This window comes from Labeo rohita, chromosome 16 (assembly GCF_022985175.1).
Source record: "Labeo rohita strain BAU-BD-2019 chromosome 16, IGBB_LRoh.1.0, whole genome shotgun sequence".
Classification (NCBI taxonomy): domain Eukaryota; kingdom Metazoa; phylum Chordata; class Actinopteri; order Cypriniformes; family Cyprinidae; genus Labeo; species Labeo rohita.
Genome location: NC_066884.1, coordinates 23614645 through 23640027, shown reverse-complemented (window position 1 = coordinate 23640027; position 25383 = coordinate 23614645). Strand labels below are relative to the sequence as shown.

Genomic DNA, 25383 nt, shown 5'->3' with positions numbered 1-25383 from the left:
AATATTAGAATATTTTTGAAGGATCGTGTGACTGGAGTAATGACGCTAAAAATTCAGCTTTGAAATCACAGGAATAAAATACATTTTAAAATATATTAAAATAGAAAACAGTTATTTTAAATAATAAAATATTTCACAATTCTACTGTTTTTTGCAGTACTTTGGATCAAAAAAATCCCAGGCTTGGTGAGCAGAAAAGACTTCTTTAAAAACATTACAAATCTTACTGTTCAAAAACTTTTGACTGGTAGTGCACATATTTATTTTTTCATTAATACATAGAAAATATTTTTTGTTCTGTGCTAATGCATTTCGTCCGTCACCTTAAAATATAAATGCATGCATTAAAAACTGAATGCAGTGTTCTCATCCCTTTCTGATCCAGCAGCGTTCAATGTCTGTTTGTAGATTTTATACAGTATGTAATGTATTGAAGGTCACTAGCTTTTACAAGCTACCTGTGGGGGAAGGTCTGGCCTTGTCACCCCAAAGAGAGAAAGAGGAGATAGGGAACACCACAAGTTACCCACCCAGTAGTGTCACCCCCACTCCCCCCCAGTGAATCTATCAGCAGATGTGTGTGTGTGAAGGTTCTGAGGGGGCAGGGGCAGGGCGTCAGGGTGCTCTTTTGATAGCCCAACACAGTTGGCTCAACCCCTCGGTGTGGGGGTAGAGAGAGAGAGAGAGAGAACGAGGTGTGCAGGGTGAATTCTGTGTGGAAGAAAAGAGGAAGAAACACAGGGCCCTTTTCTCCCAAGATTCACCTGTGGAAGGGAATGAGCAAACAGGCGAAAAAGAAGATAAGGAACAACCTTGTCATTGAGCGTTACCTCGATTAACGTGCCTCAAGTTCTGCCCTCGTTCTCCACCTCAATCACAAGACTCTCTCTCTCTCTCTCTCTCTCTCTCTCCACTTTAATCTCTGTGCAACGCCACTCTGACAAAACTCGGGGGAGTTCAGTCTGACTGTGAGTATTCATTTCTATTCATCCTATTGTGTTTATACATTTATCTGTGAATGTATGTGTTCTTTTGTGAAGGCATCTGGGTGCTTATGTCTGTAAAGACTCCGTCTGACAAGTTTTTGTGATCTTCATCTAAGGCCAATTTGTTGCTTCAGTACTTGTAGTCAGTGGGTAGTGCAGTTCTGATTATCACTGGAGAGAGATGTACAGTGAAAAAAAAAGTTGAAGTTCTTGAAATACAGCTCTAGGGCACATAAATAAAACCAATTATTTCTGTAACTCAAGCCTTTGTACATGCACTCACTCTCTGCTCCAACAGGCCACTTTATCCTTGGCTAGTTGAGTGAAAATCCCTCCCATTGGAATAGTTTAAAAAGATAGTTCATCCAAAAATGAAAAGTGTGTTGTTATTTACTCACCCTCATGTCGTTTCAAACCTGTATGACTTTCTTCTGTGCATTTTTAATTGACTAGTCACTCTTTTTCATGCAAATGGGGGGACTGAAGCTCTAAAGTCAAAAATTAAAATGATGTCATCATTTACTCACCCTCATTTAATAAATTTGTTGATCTTCAAAATGCAAATAAAGATATTTTTAATGAAAGAGAGATTGTGGATGAAACCTCCACTGTCCAGTCTCCAAGTCCAAACTTTGACACTTCAAGAAGCTCATAAACCCTGTTGAAAAAACAACAACAACAACAACAACAAAAAAAAAACAGCATATGCTGGTTAGGTAGGTTTTGAAGCATGGATGCTGGTTTGAGCTGGTTTATGTTGGTCCTTTGCTGGTTTATGCTTGTTTTTTTTTTTTTTTACTGGTTAAAGATGGTGTTTAGCTGGTTTATGCTGGTCCTTTGCTGGTTTACGCTTGTTTTTTACTGGTTTAAGCTGGTCTTTAGCGGGTCCCTCCTGCTCGGGACCAGCACATGACCAGCTAAGGACCAGCATAAACCAGCATCCATGCTTTAAAACCTACCGAACCAGCTGGTATTTTCAACAGGGAAGACACTGTAAAAGTAATCCTTATGAATTAGGTGAAAGGTAAGTCTTGTGCATATGGAAGAATTTTCATTTTTGGGGGAACTAACCGTTTAAACACTCAAAAAAAAAAAGCTCCATGAAAGTGTTGCATATGTCCTTTGCACTATATTCTAAGTCTTCTGAAGCTTAGTTTGAGGAACAGAAACAGACTGTCTTTCAATCCACTGAGATGTTAAACTCTGATTTATGAACAACTCATTGTGAATCACCCTGGCTCAAAAGAACGATTTCTTCACAAATCTGTACTTCTCTCATATACCTGCCATGGAATTCTAGGGCGGATGTCATTTTCTTGAGTAACAACTTCAAAAATGACCCGTTTCTCACACAAACTGTAAAAATAATATGACTTCAGAAGACTTGGAATGCAGTGCACAATATGTATGGACCACTTTCATGCTGCTTTTGCGTCCTTTTTAAAGCTGCACAGAAAGAAAGAAATCTGTAGCGTTTATTAAGCGATGCTGTTTACTGCCTCTTAGAATAGCAGAATAGTGTTAGCTTCTGATTCCTCCTGTTTCTGTCAGTCATACACAGACTAGACCAGTTGCTTCTGTTCCTGTGTTTTCCCCTCGCCATCTTGATGGCAACTGGGATAAGTTCAGGCCTCCTGTGACTCTACTTTCTTTCTCTTCAGGGAGAGGAAAGGGCATAAGAAATCATCGTAAGTATCTGCCCTGCAGGAGGAAGACGTATCTTTAAAGCCCCCACCCCTTCTTCCCCTGCTGTCTCTCCATTATGACCTTGCTGGCGTCTGAGAGGTCACTGCTCATCCGCAATAAGTTTCGCTCAGGTAAGAACAAAGGAAGGATCACAAGCTGGTTTTGAAAGCCCACATGTGTAGCTGTCTGTGTGCTCTGCTTGGTGATTTGAGTTCTGATGATGCTCCTAGTGGCTGTTTTGATGATGGAGTCTGAAAATCTTTGCAGCGTTGGAAACCCAGGTGAATGTAGCTGGTCTCACAGAGCAGCAGGCATAAAATGAGGATGGACCTGCTTAAATATTTAGAATAAAATTGATCCTTAGATGAAATGTCGCTTTATGTAACTAAAGACTAAGTCACGACCAGTGTTGGGGGGGAAACACGTTACAAGTAAGCTTAGATTACTTTTTTAAGTAACTAGTAAAGTAACACATTACTTTTAAATTTACTAGAAAATAGTTGCTTTTTCAAATAAGTAATGCAAGCCCTAGTCTCGAGTAGCCAGACCTTAAGACTGACCGCAGAAGGTCTCAGGGTTGCCAGGTTTACACAACAAAACTCGCCCAAAAGTAGCCCAATCGCATTACAAGGGGGTTGCCCGGTAAAACCACGTTCCGGGGGGTAAAATACATGTTTTTTGGCGGGGTTCCCCTGGTAAAATTAGCATTCCAGTGGCTAAATATGAGAAACAACCCACAGAAACAGTGTTAAAATAGCCCAATTCCGCAGGAAAAGTGTGGACTTGACAACACTGCAAGGTCTGGAAACTTTGGCTGCTTTAAATGGCTAAGTCATGCCCAAGAGGCCATTTGACAGGTAAAGCAACCAATCACGTTTCGTTTTGTAGCGTGTCATGTTTAGGTGCGTGGAAATGTCCCCACAATAACAGGCCAGTGTTCAAAACTCTTGAACTTATTTGAAAGACTTTGGGCCATGAACTTTAAATATTTCATATACTTTTGAAAATCTAGTGTTTCGTTGATCTTGATAAGTGCTGGTCATCACAGTTGTAAACATGACGGCTTTCTTCTTTTGTGAGACGGGTTTGGCATTAAGCTATCTTTGTTTTTAGATGAAACGTTAAAGAATGCGACACACAAATCTCTTGGAAATCCTATATAATTCAACCAATTCAGTGACAACTTCGAAACTCCTGAAGCGTTTCCACTTTTTGGTGCCGTATGCATCGGACGTTCAGCCAGTGGTCTGTGGTCGTGACATCTAAGGCTGAGACTATATAGGCCCTGTCCATACGAACATGGGTATTTTTAAAACCGCAGCTTTTTCTATGCAGTTTGGCCGTTCGTCCACCCAAAAACACAGTATCTGGTCAGTATTCAGGCTTCTGATTTAGCCAACATGGCTTCACAGTTAGGGTTATATCACCACCTGTTTGTTTGGCATGCTCTTGACAGTGCTTCATAGCATGTTTATGCACTTTCATGTGGATGAGATCTTTTTTTTAAATAAGGGAGGACTAGGCCTTAGTTTTCCCAATTAGTCAGTGTAACTCCTGTCCCCATGTTGAGAGAAATTAGGAGTGAAGGGAGGAGGCCGAGGCTTATTAATTTCACTATTAGTGAAAGGGCCTGTACAGTTGCCAAAAAAACAAAGCTTAATGTGTTAACTTAATTAGTTATGAAAAATAATGTGATTAAAATATTTTAATGCAGTTAATGTGCTGGCCCCGCCCCCAGACCTGTACATCGTCTTATATTTCATACAGTTGACTGTTGACAAATATAATGCAGGGAAACGTCTCCACAAATGCAGTTATGCCCTAAAATTCTAGATATTGGTGCAAAATTGCCCCATGTATGTTTTGTTTCATATTTATATATATATCACACAGGCAGATTTTGTCCCGATCTATCACAAGCTTAAATGTGGTTTTATACAACAGGTCAGTAAATAAGAAGCTGATATTGGGTTATATTTTAAACTCTATATTATGTGTTTTTGCTCAAATTTGCAGAAAACACATTACCCTTGAACCCATAACAGAATTGTTGCATGTCTCCGACCAACACAGTGGTGTTTAGTTTCTGAATGAATCTGCGTTTTGAATGAATTGTGTGAATCAATGATTCAAAGGCCCATTTATAAAGAGACTTTACTTCATTACTGAATAAATCAGTTGTTTTAACGAATCGAATTGAATGAGTGAATGACTCATAAAGACATTTACCTCCACCTGCTGGCATATTTAGTTTCTTATTTAGAGTATAATTTCGTCAAAACAAAACGAAATAATAATAACAATAAAAACTTTAAAGGGATAGTTCACCCCCCAAAGAAATTTAAATTTTGTCATTATTTACTCACATTTGGAACATAAAAGAAAGTCTTTTAAAAACTGTTGGTTACTATGACTTTCATTATATGAAATATATGAAAAAACACTGAGATGTTTCTGAAATTATCTTCTTTTATGTTCCATAGTTTATTTAGGACATTGCAGCCTAAATGTTTATGTGTAATAAATTTTATGTTGAATCAAATAAAGATATATTGTTATTAAAAATATATATGCAAGCCCAGCTCAAATTACGTAAATACTTTCAATAAAAACGTAACCAGTTATTGGATTACTTATTGTACACAATATTGTAATGCATTACTTATAAAAGTAACTTTCCCCAATACTGGTCAACGCACATTCAAAGACTCTGAACTTTCACACAATGCTTTCAAGCAATCATTCGGTTGATCTTGACCTTCATTTTCTGTATGACAATATACTCATTGCAGTTATATGAATTTCAGTTCATTATCACTGGATCTGAAAAGCATTCTCAGATCCCAATTTTACAGACCAACCCTTTTTCGCGAGGTTCCATGATCTCTCGTATTTCCCTGTATTGTACAAATGTGGGCAGCAGTACGGTCCTCCCTGAAGGACTTGTGGACAGTGGACAGATTGTCTTTGTTGGTTCCCATCTGTGGTTGGAACCCCTTCAAAAGCGGTGCCCTCTCTTCTTGGGTTCCCTATAAACATCCTGCTGGCAAGATTCTCAGACAAATGTCCAGCAGCACTCTCTGGTAATGACAAGACAATTCAATACTCTCAAAAATGCATTGAACTGACACTTTTTAAACAGTTTAGCTAGTACTCAAAAAGAAGCTGTAATTTTTAAAAGGAAAACCATTTCCATGGACAGCAAGAAAAAAGTAATGCATCAAAACGTCTTTCTGCTCTGGTACTGATTCTCAAATCAGCTGTGACCTTGGATAGGTTTTGTTGACTGCCTGTTTGACAAATCCTGATCCATGGTGTAAACAATGTGTAAAACAATGTAAAAACTTTTAAGATTTGTATTATCGCATTATTCTGAAACGATTCATATATTTATAACAACCAGCATTCTGCAGTACAGAATTTTTAGAAAATCAGATTTCAGAGAGTCACTTATTAAATATACTTATTAAAAGTATATATATAAAATGGAAATGATCTTGGGTAACACTTTATTTTGATAGTCCACTTTAGACATTCTACTAAGTAAGTAACTTTGCAACTGCATGTCAACTAGTCATTAGAGTATTAGTAGACTGTCTGCTTAACATCTTTTAACACTCTTCTAAACTTTGCAAGTACATGTCAACTTATCTACTAAACCTAAATCTAACCTAACAGTCAGCGAGTGAGTAGACATGTAGTCGCAAATTATTGAGAATTAGTTGACAAGTAATTGCAAAGTTACTTATAGTTAATGTCTAAAATGGACTATCAAAATAAAGTGTAACTGGCTCTTGCCCTCTGCTGTTTCCATTTCTAAACACTAAAGCTTTTTTTTTTTAAATTAGATTTAATTTGACATTTTATTTGATTGTTTGTTCCTTTTTAATATCACTCTTAAAATGTTCCTACACATCTGAAAGATATCAGTGAAATAGCTGTCCTGAGAAATAACCCTGGTCTCTGTGGAAGCCTTATAGCAAATTTATTTTTTTTCCGAAATGAAATGAAACCTAATGAAAAACCTAATGGTAACACAATGAAATAACTACATTTTAAAACCCCACAGAATTTGTGGCACAGATATGATTTCTGTTGTGAATCTACAAGGCAAGCTGTAAAAATTAATAGTCAAGAACATTTCAAAGATGTCAGTGATAATGTAAAACAAATGCATAAATTAGGAAAAGGGTACAAAACCATATCCAAGTGTTTGGATGTCTCGGGGGACACTTTTGGCTCAATTATCAGGAAGTGGAAGCTTCATCAAACCCAGACTCTGCCTAGAAAAGGTCAACCTCTAAACTTTCTGCACAAACAAGAAGGATACTTAGAGAAGCAACAGAGGAGCCAACAATCACTTTGAAAGAGTTCAGTAGGACTGCTTAATGCAGAGAAATATCGGAAAAAAAAAAAAAAAAAAAAAAAAAAAAAAAAAAAACTGCTGAAAGATGTTAGGACATAAAGAAGTAACTGGATGCAGGCCTTGAGCAATACGACATACTGCTCAGAAAATTAAAACGGCTTTTGTGGAGACTGCTTAGGATTTTTGGGGATTGAAAAAAAGGAGTGAAGGGATTTTTATCATTGTAGGGTAGCTGTGTCCACACACTGCTAAGATACATTTATATGAACCATGTAAAAGTGAATTTTGCATCTGATGTCCCCTGTAAACAAGGATGCTAGGGTAGTACATACTTACCCTTAAATGGATGAATGTTTCGCCAATAATTATTAAATATTTGGGTCTTTAGCGACCCGGACCTATATATCCAGCACGGATGGATCTCTAGCTTCTGTAATAGCAAAAAATCTCTCGAGATATTTTAAGAATGATTACAGAAGAATAAAATAAAGCATATTTTGTTACCTTTTGAAACTTGAAGGGTTCAATTTGAGCAGATGATTTTAGCATCGCCGTCATCGTCAGACTGCACTTCTACAGTACATTCAGCATCTGGCTCATATTCACGATCTCAAACATATTCACAAAACTATTGTTTTCTTAATGACTTCAAATGCAATTTTTTGATCACTTGCAGCTTATTCATCAAATCCACCATCAAATAACAGTGACATTTATATTTTATTGCGTACAGTAATTGCTCTACAGTGAAGGCATTCAAACCAGTTTTTTGCAGATTTTTGCTGATGATATTCTTTTGTTTTATGCCTGCGATAAGTATGAGTGAAACATCACATCATTTCTGTCTATCGAACAGTGCCACCTCAAGGAATAAACTTGAATTGCACATGTTGAGTCATTAGATATTTACATATTGATGCCCACAAAAATGTATACTTACACTATTATACTCCTTGGGTCTCTAGCGACCCTATGCAATTTTTTTTTTTTTCCAGAAAATTAATCAGAAAACACACACACATTTTATATATTTTTCCCCCTGTTATATTGTTTATAATGAATAGATTGAGGAATAATAAGGAAGTTGATGTCAAACTTTAACAAAAAAAAAAAAAAAAATGAAGGAGAGAGAGGGTATGTGAATGACATCCCGGGTCCCGAGGTATGCATTTAAGGGTTAAACCAAATTATTATGAATGCTCTTATTCCTGCCCACAATGCTTTTACTTAATATCAAAAAGTTGGGATCAGGTATTGATTAACAGTTAATGGTTTGCTTAAAAAATTGTAACTTTAAAACGTCTTTTATGTCTTTAGTGCCCTTCTAATGCTTTTAGCAACATTTTCATGTTTAACCTATGTTCTCCAGCATGATTTGAGAGTGATCCAAGAGCATCTTGAGCTCTGAAAGAATATCTGACCATCTGTACAAAGTAGTTCACATATTCAGCATTACAATATGCACAATAATTTGTATTAATTTGACACATTAACTTTTCTTTGTTTTACATGTTTGTAAATCCTAAAACAAATTCAGATTTAAACACTGTAAAAAATGACAGTGAATTTAATGGTAAATGACTGTAAAAATGCTACAGTAAAAAAACTGTTAAATGGTTAATGGTAAGTTCTGCTACTATATACGGTGAAAATATTTGACGTATTGGACATTGAATGTAATATTACGGTAGTATACCATTATTGGAACTAGAAAACAATGTATAATTTACGGTGAATAAGCCAGAATTCCCTACGTTACATTTAAAAATTGATGTTTTTTTGTTGAAATATGTTTCTTCTTAGTTTTTTCTTGTCAGTTTTGTTGCATCTGTGTTACCATGATGGTGTTTAGTGTTTGCGTGAATTGCGTTAATATTTAAAAGCTGCTTGTGGCTTTGGTTCATCATGTGACTTTCTCATCACCACCTGCTTTTGGTGGTTATTAGTCTATTACAAAGGTACAAAACAGATTTCAGTACTTCAGTAGGTTGTTACATAAACATTACATCAGTTACATCAGTAATTACGGTACTTAAATGTAAAATCAGTTAAAACCGTAAAACCAAAAACATTGCTACCGTATTTTTATGGTAAAATCCCAGCACCCACAGCTGCCGTTTTTACTGTACATTTTTACAAATTTTTATTTGTAAAAATTTAAATGTTTTTAACATTATGTTTTACTTTTTCACCAACTATACAGTGAACTAAAAACATTCAAATATTAGGCTACATAGGTATATTTCTGGGCATATGCATGACTCATCATAAGGGAAATGACACAAAAAGTGCCAGCAAAAAAAAAAAAAAAACATCTCACAAAAAAAGTCTTAAACATTGTCCAGAATAGTACAAGCAAGAACAGCAGGATATATAAGAAATACAAAACTAATTTTATAAAAAAGTTTTTTGTTATATATTGACTTTCAGGCATTTTTAAATAGTGATATAACAGGTGGTAGAGTAAATAGAATATCATAAAACTTGAACTATCGTTATGCATCTGTGCCATTGTGTGATCAGAGCCCACCAGTCATCGTCATTACTATAAGTTGCTGTGACACTTAGTGAATTTTTAATCCCAGTATTCCAGCCTGATTTGGCTTGACGCCACTCAGCATGTCATTCTCTTCCAGAGTGAAGTAAAATCAGGAAGAATTGACTTAGCACGACTGACAGCGAGAGAGGGAGTGAAAGACAGAGAAAGAGAGAGAGAGAGAGAGCAGGACAGCTGGATGGGGGATGGGAAGGCGACAGAAATAGACATTCAGAGGGATAAATAGTTACCCCCTTCCTCTCATGTCCACTTTCAGATCTCAAAACTCAGCACAGAGGTGCATCATGGGACAAGTCACCATACCTCACGACTCCTCCCACCTCTGACCTAGCTCTAATTCACCTGCTAGTTGTGTTTGTTTGTGAAAAAGTGTAGAAGTTTCATATCTAACTTATTTATGACCATCCGAGCCATGCAATTTACTTGTAATATGCAAGGCTTGCAGTCTTAAATTAAGCTATATAATTCACAGAGAAAGCCTGCACTTTCCTTAAGGTGGAAAAACTCTGAGTTTTCTGCAATGGAAAGGCTGTGTATTTAAATAAGGTATTGTAATATTTTTTTATTGCATAATAATAAATACACTATATTTTTCAGTTCTGCAGTTGAGAATACAGAACCGCAGACAGCAGAATGAACTTAATGCAGAGTCTGGTGAGTCTGTGTTTATTTTGATTGTATTTAGCCACAGGATATCTATGAAACTTCCCCTTACGGGGCAGGAAAATCATAATATATTTGATTCACACTTTTCGAACCAGCTGGACTGCTCTCTTTATGCATTTCAACTCAACAGCGTGTCTCCACCTTTTTGTTTATTTTCCTGTCTCTGTCCTCTACAGGTACGAAGGCCTCTGTCCCTGATAAAGTTGGGGAGAAAGAAGCCAGCAGTGGTTTGGTGAGAAACAGTAGAAATATAGAGAACTAAAATAAATGTCTGCATGAAACAGCTAATTAGTTTGAAGGAGAAGTTCTAAACGAAAACATACTGTGGTTGGATCTAATAGCTTCCACGCTTGACACACTCCAGTAACAGTATGTGCCTTTGGTGTAAATAAAAACAGACTGACGTGAAACAGGGTGCCAGTGTAGATAAGCAAACTACTCACTAATGCCAAAACAGTCTGATAATTGACATGAGTTGGTCTTCAGCCTATTTAGCATAATTTAATGTTTGTAATTACATGTCTAGTTACTGTCTCAAACTATTAGTATTAAAACTATTAGTAACACTGTTAGCACAGTTAATTATGTTCAGTAAGACAGTAAACAGCAGCTGGTTCAAGATAATTACTGTCAGGAGGGAAAAATGTAGTCTTTACCATCCAAAGCAAACAATTTCACCAATAAATAAAGGTTGTACAGTATTTGTTGACATGTGCTGTTGTTGATTTGACTGGCCTGTTTCTCAATGCAGCGTCAGACTGAAGAAGGTGCCACTCAGAAGTCGCCCCCTAGTGGTCTGACTGCTCAAACTGCACCAGGTGATGCATCATCCATGGCCATTGAGAGTTCGCCAATAGTTCCTGACCTTCAGTCATAAAAGAATATCCCAATACCAGTACTGAACAAAGCTGTAACCTTAAAGCCAAAATGAGCGGTTTGTCCATTAGCCATTCACACATCCATCAGTCCCCATTCATCAAACGGCTCTTTGTGTTTGCAAGTCATTCAGCTGAAGGTCCTTCAGAACTCATGCACTTATTATCAGTCGCTTTCTGAATGTCTGAATTGGATTATACGACAACAAATTCTTTTGTGAAAAATCGTTCACATCTGTCTTTAAAATATTCCTCCTCTTCTTCTCTCTTATTATAAAGCAGAGCAATCGATCTGCCATTCACATTCCCCATCTCTCACTATTCATTTTGTTCTCTCTCTGATTCTCGGTTCTTGTTCTCACTTTCTTTTTCCGTATGTCTCTCGCTCACAGACAGGAGTTACAGCGGAGCTCACAGGCAAAAGAAGGCTCGTCTGGCTGAGGATCTGAGTGAGAAAATACAGAGTCAGCCTGGACCACTTGAACTCCTGCAGAGGCATATTCTGCCTCTAGAGAACAGTGAGTCATTGAAAATAACTGAAAACGATGCCTCATAAACTCAGCGTAAACTCAAGCTAAATATTTTATATACATAGTATCTACAAACACACGCACAAACAAACAGTACACTAAAAATGCTGGGTTAAAAACAACCCAGCGCTGGGTGAAATTTGGACAAACCCTGCGATTGGGTTGTTTTGACCTAGCGGATACGTTAAATGTTTAACCCAACCTTCTGGGTAGTTTTATTTAACTCAACTATTGTTTAAAAATGACTATATTTCTTGCTTAAAATGAAGCCAAAATAGGTTGAAACGTAAACATTAATTAATGTGTTCAATAAATTGACATTTATCAATAAAAATAATAATTAAATGTTTTTTTTTTAATTGCTTATCAATAAATGTTCACCTTTTGAGTATTGCTGATGCCCTTTAGTAATTATGTGTCTGATTTTTTAATTTACAACCTATTTTGGGGTTTTGTTAAACCAGCCATATAATAATTTTTAAACAATAGCTGAGTTAAGTATATCTTCCCAGAAGGCTGGGTTAAACATTTAACCCAACCGCTGGGTCAAAACAACTCAGTTGCTGGGTTTGTACAAATTTCACACAGTGCTGGGTTGTATTTGACCCAGCATTTTTTAGAGTGTATCTTAAAGTGTTAAACTAACATTTATGGGGCAACATATTTCAGTCGTAAAGAAATTATGTTTTTTGAGGAAAACATTTCTGCGTTTTTCTCCATATAATAGACTGATATGGTGCCCTGATTTTGAACTTCCAAAAAGCAGTTTAAATGCAACTTCAAACGATCCCAAATGTGGTTGTAAATTATCCCAGCTGAGGAAGAAGGGTCTTATCTAGTGAAACAATCGGTTCTTTTCATTAAAAAATACAATTAAAATATTTTTTAATTTCAAACACTCGTCTTGCCTTTCTCTCCATGAACTCTGTGTATTCTGACTCAAGACTCAGGTTAGGGTATGTCGAAAAACTCCAATCGTATTTTCGCCCTCAACTTCAAAAATAATTTCAAAATCATCCTACATCGCTGCAGAAGTACTGACTCAGTCTTTGCAACATGAACATGCAAAGAAGATCAAACACCCTTAACGAAACAGCGATACAGAAGTTGAGGGAGAACATGAAATGGGAGTTTTTCAACAGTCCAAGCAGAGTAAGACACGACGAGCGTTTGGCATTAAAAAGTATATAAATTGTATATTTTTTAATGAAAATAACCGATCATTACGCTGAATAAGACCCTTCTTCCTCGGCTGGGATCATTTACAACCACATTTGGGATTGTTTGAAGCCACATTTAAACTGCATTTTGGAAGTTCAAAATCGGGGTACCATAGCAGTCTATTATATGAAGAAAAATGCTGAAATGTTTTCCTCAAAAAACATAATTTCTTTACGACTGAAGAAAAAAAGACATGAACATCTTGGATGACAAGGGGGTGAGTACATTATTTGTAAATTGTTGTTCTGGAAGTGAATAAAATCATCCTTTAAATTAAAATGCATAGGACTAGTATCTGTGAATATTAAGTTGCAAAAAGACGATTTAATTGTGAATCCTGCATGCTCTGCGTGTCTCTGTGTGAATGAATGACGCATACACTCTTTAAAATAAAGGTGCTTTAAAAGGTTCTTCACAGCGATGCCATAGAAGAACCATTTTTGGTTCCACAAAGAACCATTCAGTCAAAGGTTCTTTAAAAGAACCATCTCTTTCTTACCTTTTTATAATCTGAAGAACCTTCTTTCGCCACAAAGAACATTTGTGAAACAGACAGGTTCTTCAGATGTTGAAGTTTCTTTATGGAACCATTTAGACAAAAAGGGTTCTTCTATGGCATCGTGAAGCACCTTTATTTTTAAGAGTGTATGCGCGGTTTTTATTTATTACACATACTGAAACACGTGTGACGCTTACTGTGTTTTTAGCTTTTGCTGCCTCAGTATATGAGGACATGAAAACATAAATTCTAGAACTGCTCTGAGAGTCACTTTACGAGCATTTTATCATTTCTTTTGAGAAAAACTATGGTCATAAAGATCTTCACAGCAACCCGTCAAAATAAAAGTTCAGTGTATCTTGAAGAAACTGTGACAAAAATACATTACTTAATGTAATGACAGTACTACTACTACTAATAAAATTATTAAAACATTAATTTATAAGGATCTTTTTTTTTTTTTTTTTTACCAGAAAAATTATTTTCCGGAATGTATATTACCAGAAAAATGTAAATGCACAACACAGTATTTCTGAGAAGAAAAAAAAAAAGAAATAATACATACATTTTTAATAAAATTAACTAATTAGAGATGCTTCTGATCATTAAAATGGAATGAAAATGGAATCTAGAAAACGAATGGAAAACACAGAATTTGATAAAAATAAAACTGAATTTGAGGAAAAAACGCATTTTATAGGACCTTTAAAATGTGATTTTTGTTAAACTTTTAAGAAATTCCTGTTAAATTCTATACATTTCATGACTTCAATTAACTAGACATGCTTTTTGATTGATTTTTTTTAACCATTAAAAAGAGTCTAGAAAAATTAAAACAGAAAAAAAAAACATAATTCAGACAAAATAAAATGGAAAAAAAGGAATTTGGAAAAAAATAAAAAGGAATTTAGGAAAAAAATAAAACCCATTTCAAAAGAACTCTACATTTAAATAGGGTCATACATTTCTTATAATTGTAACATGGCTAAAATGTTAACACATTCAGTTGCTTTTTAAAGACAGAAAACTAAATAATGTATACTTACACATTTATTGTGTTCAGCCATTTCTGTGGATGACATGAATTGATGACAGTGAATGACAGTGAATATGTGCATATACAGTAAAGACAGCAGACAGAGGTAAATGAACAAACAATCACAGTGTAAAAGACATACAAAAACAGACATACAGAGTAAAGGTTAAGTTAGAACTCTAATCAGTTAGTAATTTGCTATGCTTGTATGCTTGACCAACTAATTTTCACAATCTATAGCTTAGGGTTATGTATTATTATGTGTAACATAATTTAAAAGACATTAATAGTCATAATGACATAGTTCGGAGTGCACACATCATCAAGTGATTTTGTAGGACATTTATAGCAATAAATAAAAGAGAAATATATTTTTTTCCCGCTCCTAGGCAGACTTGATTAAGTAGGCAGACCAAAATTTTCATGATAGTGTCCTTGATTAGATCCAGTCAACTGCTGAAGATTCCAAACATTTTTTTAAAAATCACACAGCACAGAATTAAATGCAACATCCATTGGTAAAACAATTTAAAATATTTAGTTTATCAAATGTAATTGTCGTGCATATTTTGCATTGCTGTTACAGGTAAAACTTTAAATTATTTTTCTTCTTTTATATGGTTATACTATGTTAATAGTGTACCTAGTGTATTAACTAGTGTATTAAGCTATAATTGGGTCACCTAAGTTCAAATCCCAGCTTGTGGACATTTCAAATCTCGTCCCCTCTCTTTCTCCCACTTTGCTTTCTATTAAATTTCCAACTTTCCTGTTTGAACATAAATTAATAATTCTCGCAAGATATAGATGTGTAAACAAACCTTATATTACAGTTGCACATTTCCATATTTACCAGCATTTCACTTGAACAAAGAATTGTTTAGAAAAGCTCACATTTCTCTATTTCCTTTCCCTCAGCTGCTTCATTGCCATCAGATGTCTTTGAAGATGACAACTCCTCGTCTGCCTCTGCATCTCCCGAGCAACTCGGGATGCACCAATCTCCTGGCTTATCATCATCACCTGGGCAAGGAGGTGACCAATCGCTGAGTGACGCGTCATCTGTTGCTACGCCCATCAGTCCAAACAGTGTACAGGTATAAGAGACATAAAACACCTGCACAATATTACACTAAATCAACTGACAAAGTACTTTTTGCCTTGTATTCTTTTCTAAAAGAGAAGTGAGCAATTTTGTGAACAATGTGGCACTATCAAAATATTTCTCTGTTCATACAAGCATTGGTACCAGCCAAACATAGCAGCACTGGGTCAACCAATGAAATGAGATTGGGTACCATCTGTTTGCAGTGTTTGGGGTTTTTTTTTTTTTTTTTTTTGTGCTACTGGTTGCACAATTGGAAATTACACATTACAACTTTACATTCAGGTTAAATAGCTGGAAGATGGTTGTTTAGAATTTTCACCACTATCAACTCATCTTTTCAAAGCAGTGCAGATTGGCGTTGCTCCCGGCAACCGAGTGCATCAGCCAACCAATGACCATGACAGTAACGGGGTCAAACTCCATATCAACAACTGGGAGACCCAAAGGGATGTACATGCCCTCCCAGACACCACCGCTGCTGCCAAAGGTATGCTCTCACACAGAGATTTGAATTGATGATTCGTTCAACTCCTCGCCTCATTTCATTCCTCGTTATTTCTCATCCACTTGCTCATCATTGTTCCAAATGATGTTACTCACATTCTCTCTTTGTATGTCTCAAGACAGCACAGCCTTCAGCTCCACCTTCTCATTCCATTCTGGGTGGGTCCTTAACATCATCCCGCCCTCCACGGCCACGAAAGCCTCGTGATTCAAAACCTAAAATGAGGAAGTTAAAATACCATCAGTACATTCCCCCAGATCAAAGGACTGGGACTGGAAACGGAGCCGGAAATGCTTCACAAAAGAATAATAGCAGTCAGGCTCCGCCCACTGATTCATCTTACTCCCACATCTTGCAACAACAGCAGGTGTTCTTACAACTACAAATTCTTAACCAGCAACAACAGCTCCCTGTGACAAACAGGTAAACCTTCAAACAAAGCACCCCTGAAATAACCATGATTTGTACAGCTAAGGACGGGTTCACATGTACAATTTTTATGGTTTTCAGATTATCACAATTATTATATTATATATTATCACAAGATGGCATGAATTACAAGGGTAATCTCAACTCATGAAAGCATTCTGAGCCAAGGTGCAATTACATGAATTACATCAGTGGTTCCCAACCACGTTCCTGGAGGCCCCCCAACACTGCACATTTTGCATTTCTCTTTTGTCTGACACACCCATTTCAGGTCTTGGAGTCTCTACTAATGAGGTGATGGTCTGAATCAGGTGTGTTTAATAAGGAAACATGGAAAACATGCAGTGTTGGGGGGCCTCCAGGAATGTGGTTGAGAACCACTGAATTACATGACGCTCTTCTTCGTGAGCATTTGAGTGTGTGGTTAAAAACTAGATTAGAGCGCCATCTGCTGTTAAATACTAAGCTCAGAATCGATCCACGAATCGCGATACATCAGCTTATCATCACAACCCTTGTGATTACACTACACAACTTTTGTGATCAGAACAGATTTTAAATATTATGCATCACTTGCCAACTTCACACAGGTTGTTGCAACCACAACAGCCTCACATGTAAACACATGCCTTCCCATTGCTAGTAGATGCATAACAGATGTAAACAAACATGGATGTACAGAAGCTTGCTGCCATAGTTGATGGTGCAACTCTGTGCTCTGGGTTATGAAAATGTAAGCCAAGCTCATTTGGATGCGGTTTTGGGTGGGTAGATGTGGTCAATATGGCCTCAATAGACTGCAACAGGAGTTGTGAGTGCTGTTAAAAGTCCTTCTCAGGAGCATCAAAGACTCCAACATGTTTAATATCCACTGACTAGATGGTTTCATAGTCTGATTGTAAAATATCAACTTCGAGCTCCCAAATTCTCCAGGCTGGCTCTGATGCGAGGCAACTAGCATAGACTTGCCTCAACTGCAAATCGGGGCAAAAGTCAGGGCTACAGTTGTGTAGTGCAGGGGTGCCCAAACTCGGCCCTGGAGGCCTTGTGTCCTGCAGAGTTTAGCTCCAACTTGCCTCAACACACCTGCTGGGAAGTTTCTAGTATGCCTAGTAAAACTTTGATTATCTGGTTCAGGTGTGCCTAATTGGGGTTGGAGCTCTGCAGGACACCGGCCCTCCAGGACTGAGTTTGGGCACCCCTGGTGTAGTGCAATTCAGTCCTATGTAACGAAAGACTAATGGTTTTAGGCTGTGAGGATAAATCTTTTGCAAAATTGATCAAAGACAGTAAAATCATTGCTTAAATTGTAAAGTGCAAACCTGGCTTAAGAGATGCTACTCTGTGGGCTACTCTCTGAATTGTACAAATCTATAAAGTGTTAGCCTGAAAGATTCATTATATACCCATTTTATACATCCAAACAATAGTGAGAACCAACTGAAGATTTCTGGAACTACACCTCAAAGTTCCCCTCAGTCTGGAACACCATCAACAAACCCCTCTACTCCTGATACAAGTCCCATCCACCAGGCAGAGTTACTCCCATTAAACCTTGATGATTTAACGGTAAGAATCTCATTGTTTAAAATGACACACTCTAGATCAGGGGTGTCCAATCCTGCTCTTGGAGAGTAACTTTCCTGCAGACTTCAATTCCAACCCTGCTCCTGTTTTTTTTAAGAATGCTACATCCTAAAACTTAGGCAACTGATTAGTTGCCCTATCAGGTAATGAATTTGAAGGCAGCATTTGCACATGAAGGTACCTTCTAAAACTGAAGGCATTGCAGTGGATAGGATGTCACAATAAATCGTATTCGAATGTGCCTTTTTGCCTTCCTGCCTCCTTATTTTTCAGAAATAAGCATTCAGAAATAAGTACAACCCTTGATTGCCACCTTGATTACCTGGTTCAAATGTGTGTGATTAGGAAGCTTAGCTCAGAACAGTGGCATTCCAGGAGTATGTTTGGACACCCCTGCTCTACATTATCTGGTCTTCAAAAACTGTTTGTAGGAACAAGCTTTGTATAGAACAGGAGGGCCGGTGTTCTGCAGAGTTTAGCTCTAACTTGCCTCAACACTCTTGCGTAGAAGTTTTTGTATGCCTAGTAAGACCTAATTATCTGGTTGTGGTCAGTTTAATTAGGGTTGGAGCTAAACTCTGCAGGACACTGGCCCTCCGAGTTTGGAGACCCCTTGGTATAGAACAGGGGTTCTCAACTCTGGTCCGTGAGATCCATTTTCCTGCAGAGTTCAGTTCCAACTCTAATCAAACACATCTGAACAAGTTACTCAAGGTCTTTAGGATCACTAGAAAGTTAGAGGCAGGTGAGTTTGATCAAGGCTGGAGCTAATCTCTGCAGGAAAATGGATCTTGCGGGCCAGAGTTGAGAAACCCCGGTATAGAACATTGAATTTATTTCTTCTTCTCCTTTTCAGGTGTCAGTTCTTCGCCAGCAGTTGCGGAAACGTGGACTCCCAGTTTCTGGCACCAAGCCTGCTCTATTAGAGAGACTCCGTCCTTTCCAGATGCCTCGTCCCCCGTTAACACCTGCGCCGCTTTGCCAGCTAGGGGCAACGCTAGAGCCCTCCCACCCTGCCAGCCTCAACCGAATCCCTACCAGTTTAGACACCTCCGCAAACCCTGCTCCCATGTACATCAACCCTTCGGGTTTAGCAGAGCAAAGCTTAGGTAGTGATAGTTACCTCACTTCTCCCTCTTCTGCTGGCTCTAGCCCCACCTTACATAGAGCCTCCCCTCCAATGCCCTCTGGTACTACGTGGAGGCCAGGCCAGGCAGTGGACGAACTTAGTGTGGAGCTGGAAATGAGAGAGAGGATGAGGAGCAGACCCAGAGAAGCAGGAAAGGACACTCAGGTGAATTAGAATACTTGACTAGTAGGTGAATCATTTGGAAATTTGCTGAATTTTTGGTTACAAGTACTTTTTCTAATTTTCTAATAATTTACTCACCACCATGTCATCACCATGAAATTAAGGTTTTTGAGGAAAACGTTCCAGGATTTTTCTCCATATAATGGACTTAAATGCTGGCCAACAGGTGGCCAAATTCAATGCAGCTTCAAAGAGCACTACATGATTTCAGCCGAGTCTTATCTAGTAAAACTATATGTAATTTTCTTAAGAAAATTCAAATATACCTACTTTCTCACCACAAATGCTCATCTTGCACTAGCTCTGCGTTGCGCATGCGCATCTTCACATATTACTTAATCCCATTGGAAAGGTCATGCGTGGTTAGTTCTTCATCTGTGTACTTTGGTTCAAAAAGGTAGGGTAGGGCAAAAAATTTTCTCCCTCAACCTCAAAATCATCCCTCATCGGGGTTTTTTTTTTACCTTTATTTGTAAAGGGTGTTTGACTTTCTTTGCATGTTTGTTTTGTAAACACTGGGTTGGTACTTCTTTCTTCATCATGCGGAACCTTTCCAACGTGATTACGTAATGCGGGAAGTCGAGCTAGTGCAAGACAAGCATTTTTCTTAAGAAGATGACATATAGTTTCGCTAGATAAGACTCTTATTCCTTGGCTGGGATTGTAGCGCCATTTGAAGCTGCATCGAAACCTTCAACCTTCAACCTGTTGGCCTCCATTGAAGTCCACTATATGGAGAAAAATCCTGGAATATTTTCCTCAGAAACTTTCATTTCTTTGGGACTGAAGAAAGAAAGACATGAACATCTTGGATGGCATGGGGGTGAGCAAATTGTCAGGAAATTTTTATTCAGGAAGTGAACTAATCCTTTAAGCTTTTACTGTACTATTTAATTCCTTCTGTTTTTTCCAGCTGTGTGAAAGTTCCCTTCATCCGTTCCTGCAACAGGAGCCAGGATGCACCAGAGGGAAACCAGACACAGGTGGACAGGAACTGCTCTTTACGTACTGTGCTGGTGATGGAAAAGTATGTACTTTGAGTATTGAGCAGGACATATTACTGTGTCAAATTGCATCATGCTGCATCAAAGTATTTTGTTGTTCAAAAACGTATGGGTAATATTAGGCCAAATACAACAACTGATATATATTTCACCATTTCACATCATACAAGAAAGTAATTCTTTGTATTTATTTCTAATCATAGGTGAACTGCTGCCAGCTTTGTGATGTGATTGGTCAAGACTTTGATTTGCCCATGCAAATCACTGCAAGTCCAGCACAAGCATCACCCACTGTCCGGAGTCTAGAAGAGGAACTACAGGAGGCCATTCAAAGAGTGCAAGTGAGTGGTTTTAGGTTTGTGTGCTGTCTGCTGTCTCACAATTACCTACGTTATGCAGCTATTGATGTATTGATTGCTGTTCATCAACAATGAGCACTGAGCGTTTGACTTCCTGTCCACTTTTTCTTTCACCATGTAAGATGGACCCTAGTCAATCCATAGATGACATTTTGGACGCGACTATTGGCTGTTCGGGTAAGTGAAATTTGACTAGTCGTGGCTGAAGCTTTTCAGCGCAGAGGAAGCAAATATATTGCTTACCAATGGCATATATGTACTAAGATGACATTTTATGTTGGCCAGGCATACTGACATGCTTATGCTGGTTGCACATTGGTTCATGGGCCATTCTACAGAATTGGTGCAAACTACCGAAAATGTCCAGTCACGACCAAGATGTTTTGAAAATAAAGTATATTGAATTATCAGCTAAGATTTTATGATAGTGTTTGGTTCAATGCATATTTAATGTAATGAATCCTTAACTTTGAAATCAGTTTGAACAACTTCATGCCTTTTCCAACAAAAGACTGGATTCAAAATACAACAAATGTCGTAAATCACACTTAAAATATTGAAAAAACATTTATGAATTCAAATCTTTGATGTTTACTATCATCACTAGGATCCATTGAAACCCACAATAATATTTAAAATATCAGTAAGCTTAATATATATAAAATCATCATTTATTAAGTACTTTCAGTTGGGTGATGGCTGTCCCGAACCCTAACCCTAAAAAAATAGCATTTTATTCCATTGTTGTTTTTAAAAATATATTTTTCTATTTGTTTTTAAAAAAGTTAAGTTAAAAAAAAAACATATATATTCTTTGTAAATCATGAAACTTAAAAAACAGCATTTTACTTCTAAAGCAGTATTTTAGTCCATTGAATGAGACTGATTTTAACTACACCCCTAAATTTATGATCAGGAAATATTCCTGTCTCTCTCTTTCTCATAGCTACAAGGTGTGAGTAGATAGGCCCCATCATTTTGAGGTCAGTGTGTTCAAAAGTCTGAAAATCTGTGTGTAACTTTAAGGATTGTCACTACCAAACACCTTTTTTCTGCAGTTAAGCACATTTTTTTTGGGAGTTATAGTTTTTTGGGGGTGTTTATCCATAAAATTTAGTTTTTATGTGTGTACAACTGTTCAGAACTGTGCTAGCTAACCATGTACTGATTAGCATTTTTGAGCTGGGCTTAAGTATCTAAAATTGTCACTGCCGTAACAGTCACGACCAAAACATGTCATTGTTTGTCAACACATCATTGTTTCGGTAGTGACAAAATGGAACACACAATCCTTTATTTGAGGAAAATAAACAAAATGCTAATTTATAGTATTTTAGTAAGTTATAGTAGTTTTTTAGTGTACTACGCTACCAAAACATTACTGTCACTACCGAAAATGTCCAGTCATGACCAAAACATGGGATGTTTTCTCAAAAACAAAGTATACTTTATTATCAACCAAGATTTTATGATAGTGTGTGGTTCTAATGACCCTTAAGTTTGAAATCAGTTTGATCAACTTTATGCCTTTTACAAAGAAAGATTGGATTCAAAATACAACAAATGTGTTGACATATTTTTACACTTGTAATTTACCTCTAAAACTTTTTAATAAAATAGCAAAAAGGGTAGATGTAAACAAATCCTTAATAGGTCATTATAAGTCTATATAATGTACTCACGCCCTTGACATCCAAGATGTTTATGTCTTTCTTTCCTCAGTCGTAAAGAAATTATGTTTTTTGAGGAAAACATTTCTGCATTTTTCTCCATATAATGGACTGATATAGTGCCCTGATTTTGAACTTTCAAAAGGCAGATTAAATGCGGCTTCAAACGATCCCAAATGCGGTTGTAAACGATCCCAGCCGAGAAAGAAGGGTCTTATCTAGCGAAACAATTGGTTATTTTAATTTAAAAAAATACAATTTAAATACTTTTTAATCTCAAATGCTCATTATACCTCGCTCTGCCTGAACTCCCTGTGTATTATGGTTCAGGACAGTTAAAGTATGTTGAAAAACTCCAATCGTATTTTCTCCCTCAACTTTAAAAATCATTTCAAAATCATCCTACATCACTGCAGAAGTACCGACCCAGTCGTTGCAAAGTGAACATGCAAAGAAGATCAAACACTCTTAACAAAAAAGGTAAAACAGCGATATATAGGACGATTTTGAAGTTGATGGAGAACATGAGATGGGAGTTTTTCGACATACCCTAACTGTCCTTACCTTATTCGCTAGATAAGACCCTTCTTCCTCAGCTGGGGTCATTTACAACCGCATTTGGGATCGTTTGAAGCCGCATTTAAACTGCATTTTGGAAGTTCAAAATCGGGGCACCATATCAGTCCATTATATAGAGAAAAATGCTGAAATGTTTTCCTCAAAAAACATAATTTCTTTACGACTGAAGAAACATCTTGGATGACAAGGGGGTGAGTACATTATATGTGTTCTTTGTTTTGGAAGCGGACTTATCCTTTAAATTATATATTTCTGTTTTTTAGTAGTGACAAATTTGGGGGACAAATATTCCCAAATTTTCTGAAAATACAATATGAGAATCAACTGCACAATTACTAGAAATGTGTACCTTGTATATTATACAATTTGTGGAAAAAGACACATTGTTTCTAACTCCAACTTTGAACCAATTCTGCAGAATGGCCCATATATGACTAATATTTCAAATGCCGTGAATTAACCATAAAATTATGTCTTTATCTTTCAGATAACTCTTCACTGATCACAGACATCCAGTCAGCCACTCCCGTCCTTTCAGGCTCTTCCCCCGCCCCACAGCCTGACCAATCCCAGTCAACCAAGCGCCAAAAAGACGACAACTTCCTGTCCTCTCCCCTGTGCTCTTCGCTTCTTCTAGAGCTTCCTCCTTCACCTAACAACGCTCCGCCCCTCAGTTCAACCCCAGCTCCCCTTCCCCCTCCCCCCATCTGCACCACTCCACCATCCAGCTCACTGTCCAGGAAAAGAAGGTCAGAGGTTCCCGCTTTTGACCCCGCCGATTGGCTGGAGTCCTTGACCTCTGGCCTGCACCCGCTCACGCCCCCCGCCGCCCCATTTCTAGAAAGCGATTTTGGCCTTGACTCAGACCTGAACGTCAACAGAGTCCTCGACCTGATGGTGGAGCAATGGTGAGGAAGGGGGCGCAGTGTGTGTCTGTATGTGCGTATGGCTAATTGGATGCATGATTGGAAATTTACCACCTTTCAAATGGTGTACCCTCGAGAGAAGACCTCCTCATCCTCTCATTCGTTCCTCTGTTTTTTTTGCATCCATTCATCTCTGCGACCAAACAGATCTGACTGGTTTTGACTGCTAACCTCTACTCCACGCAATGTCGAGAGCAAGAGGGAATTGGAAAAAAGAGATATGCTTTGGTAACTCGTACAGAAAGAGCATGTGCACATACGCCACACTTTCACAATGACTTGTATTTTTATAAAAGCTTTAAAAAAGAAAAAAGGATATATTATACAAAAAAAAGTGGGTTTCCCCGTTGATTTGCCTCTTGCTTCAGCGCCAGACAAACTGTCGGCATGTGGCAAGTGTGTGGAGCAGCGGGAACCTCAAACAATCTGTGTGTATTTGCAGGGAAGTGTATGCGCTCCCTGTATGTGTGAGCACGCTTCTCTTGGCTGCTTTATCTGCGTGTGTGTTTGTGTTGGCGCATACACGCTTGCCAGCATATTCTGTATCTACAATTTCAATGCACCATAAATGAGGTGCCTAAAGCATCCAAATGCACTTCTTTCTGTTTATACTGGTGTACATTTTTTCATTTTAGTAACAAGTTATGTTATGCTTTGTCTGGAGTAGTGCACCATGGGACTGGTGTTAACCCAAAAGCATTGGCTAAACAACAGATTCTCTGAAGATTTTAACTCACGCATCCTTTAGCACAAAATAATGCTGGTCTGAGGCCAGCATGCACCTTCAGCGGGATTGAAACCACAAATTAGGTTGGGACCTTAGGAGAAAATGTGTTTTAAAAAAGTCCAACGTAATTAAATCAGAAAATCTAAAGGCTTTTGAGCTGATTGATCGGCCTGCCCAGAAAACACTGTGTAAAGTTAAAGAAGTGATCTTTCAACCGCTACTCTTTAAATTTTCTTAATGGGACCCATATAACATCATCTACCATTGTTGTTTACAGACATTTGACCTTTTGACTGGCCATTGCTTTTATGCATTTCTCTGGACAATGCAGTACATTAACTCAGTGCAATATGCTTCCAAGAAAGGGCACAGGAAAACAACACATTTAAATGTCCAAAGAAAGTGAAACATGAACTCTTTATTCTGTCCCAGTCTTATATGTGAAAGTGTATGTGTGAATAGGACAGTGTGTTTGATAATCAAATACACTGCCCTGAGTTCAGTATGCAGACAGGTGCTGGAAAATCACAGCATTTTTGCAGCTGGACTTTGTTCTCAAATGAGGTTTTTTTTTATGTAACCCTATGAAACACAACTATTGTTTCTAAGCCACATGACCAACCAGCCAACCAAAAAACAAACAAGTATTTGATCTGATATATTTATTGAGTAATTTATTAAAACTCTGTCAACTGTCCATGTACAAGTCATATAGTAAACTTAAAATAGTAAAATTAAAGTCTTAATTGATTTTC

The 25383-nt window shown here is 37.5% G+C and overlaps 1 protein-coding gene across 2 annotated transcripts; it reads left to right on the top strand.

Annotated features, from left to right (window-relative positions):
- The first annotated feature begins 598 nt into the window (after positions 1-598).
- On the top strand, positions 599-25383 carry si:dkeyp-69b9.3 (myocardin). Of its 2 annotated transcripts, none has more exons than XM_051132340.1 (15): positions 599-968; positions 2648-2803; positions 10193-10249; positions 10438-10493; positions 11013-11079; positions 11529-11654; positions 15341-15519; positions 15877-16017; positions 16154-16458; positions 17895-18033; positions 18908-19345; positions 20277-20390; positions 20571-20708; positions 20849-20903; positions 23463-25383. In XM_051132340.1, exons 2-15 carry the CDS (start codon positions 2749-2751, stop codon positions 23885-23887), a joined length of 2295 nt encoding a protein of 764 aa, XP_050988297.1. In that variant the 5' UTR covers positions 599-968; positions 2648-2748; the 3' UTR covers positions 23888-25383. The 2 variants fall into 2 exon arrangements, with proteins under 2 accessions (XP_050988297.1, XP_050988296.1); XM_051132339.1 differs by having other exon boundaries at positions 15874-16017.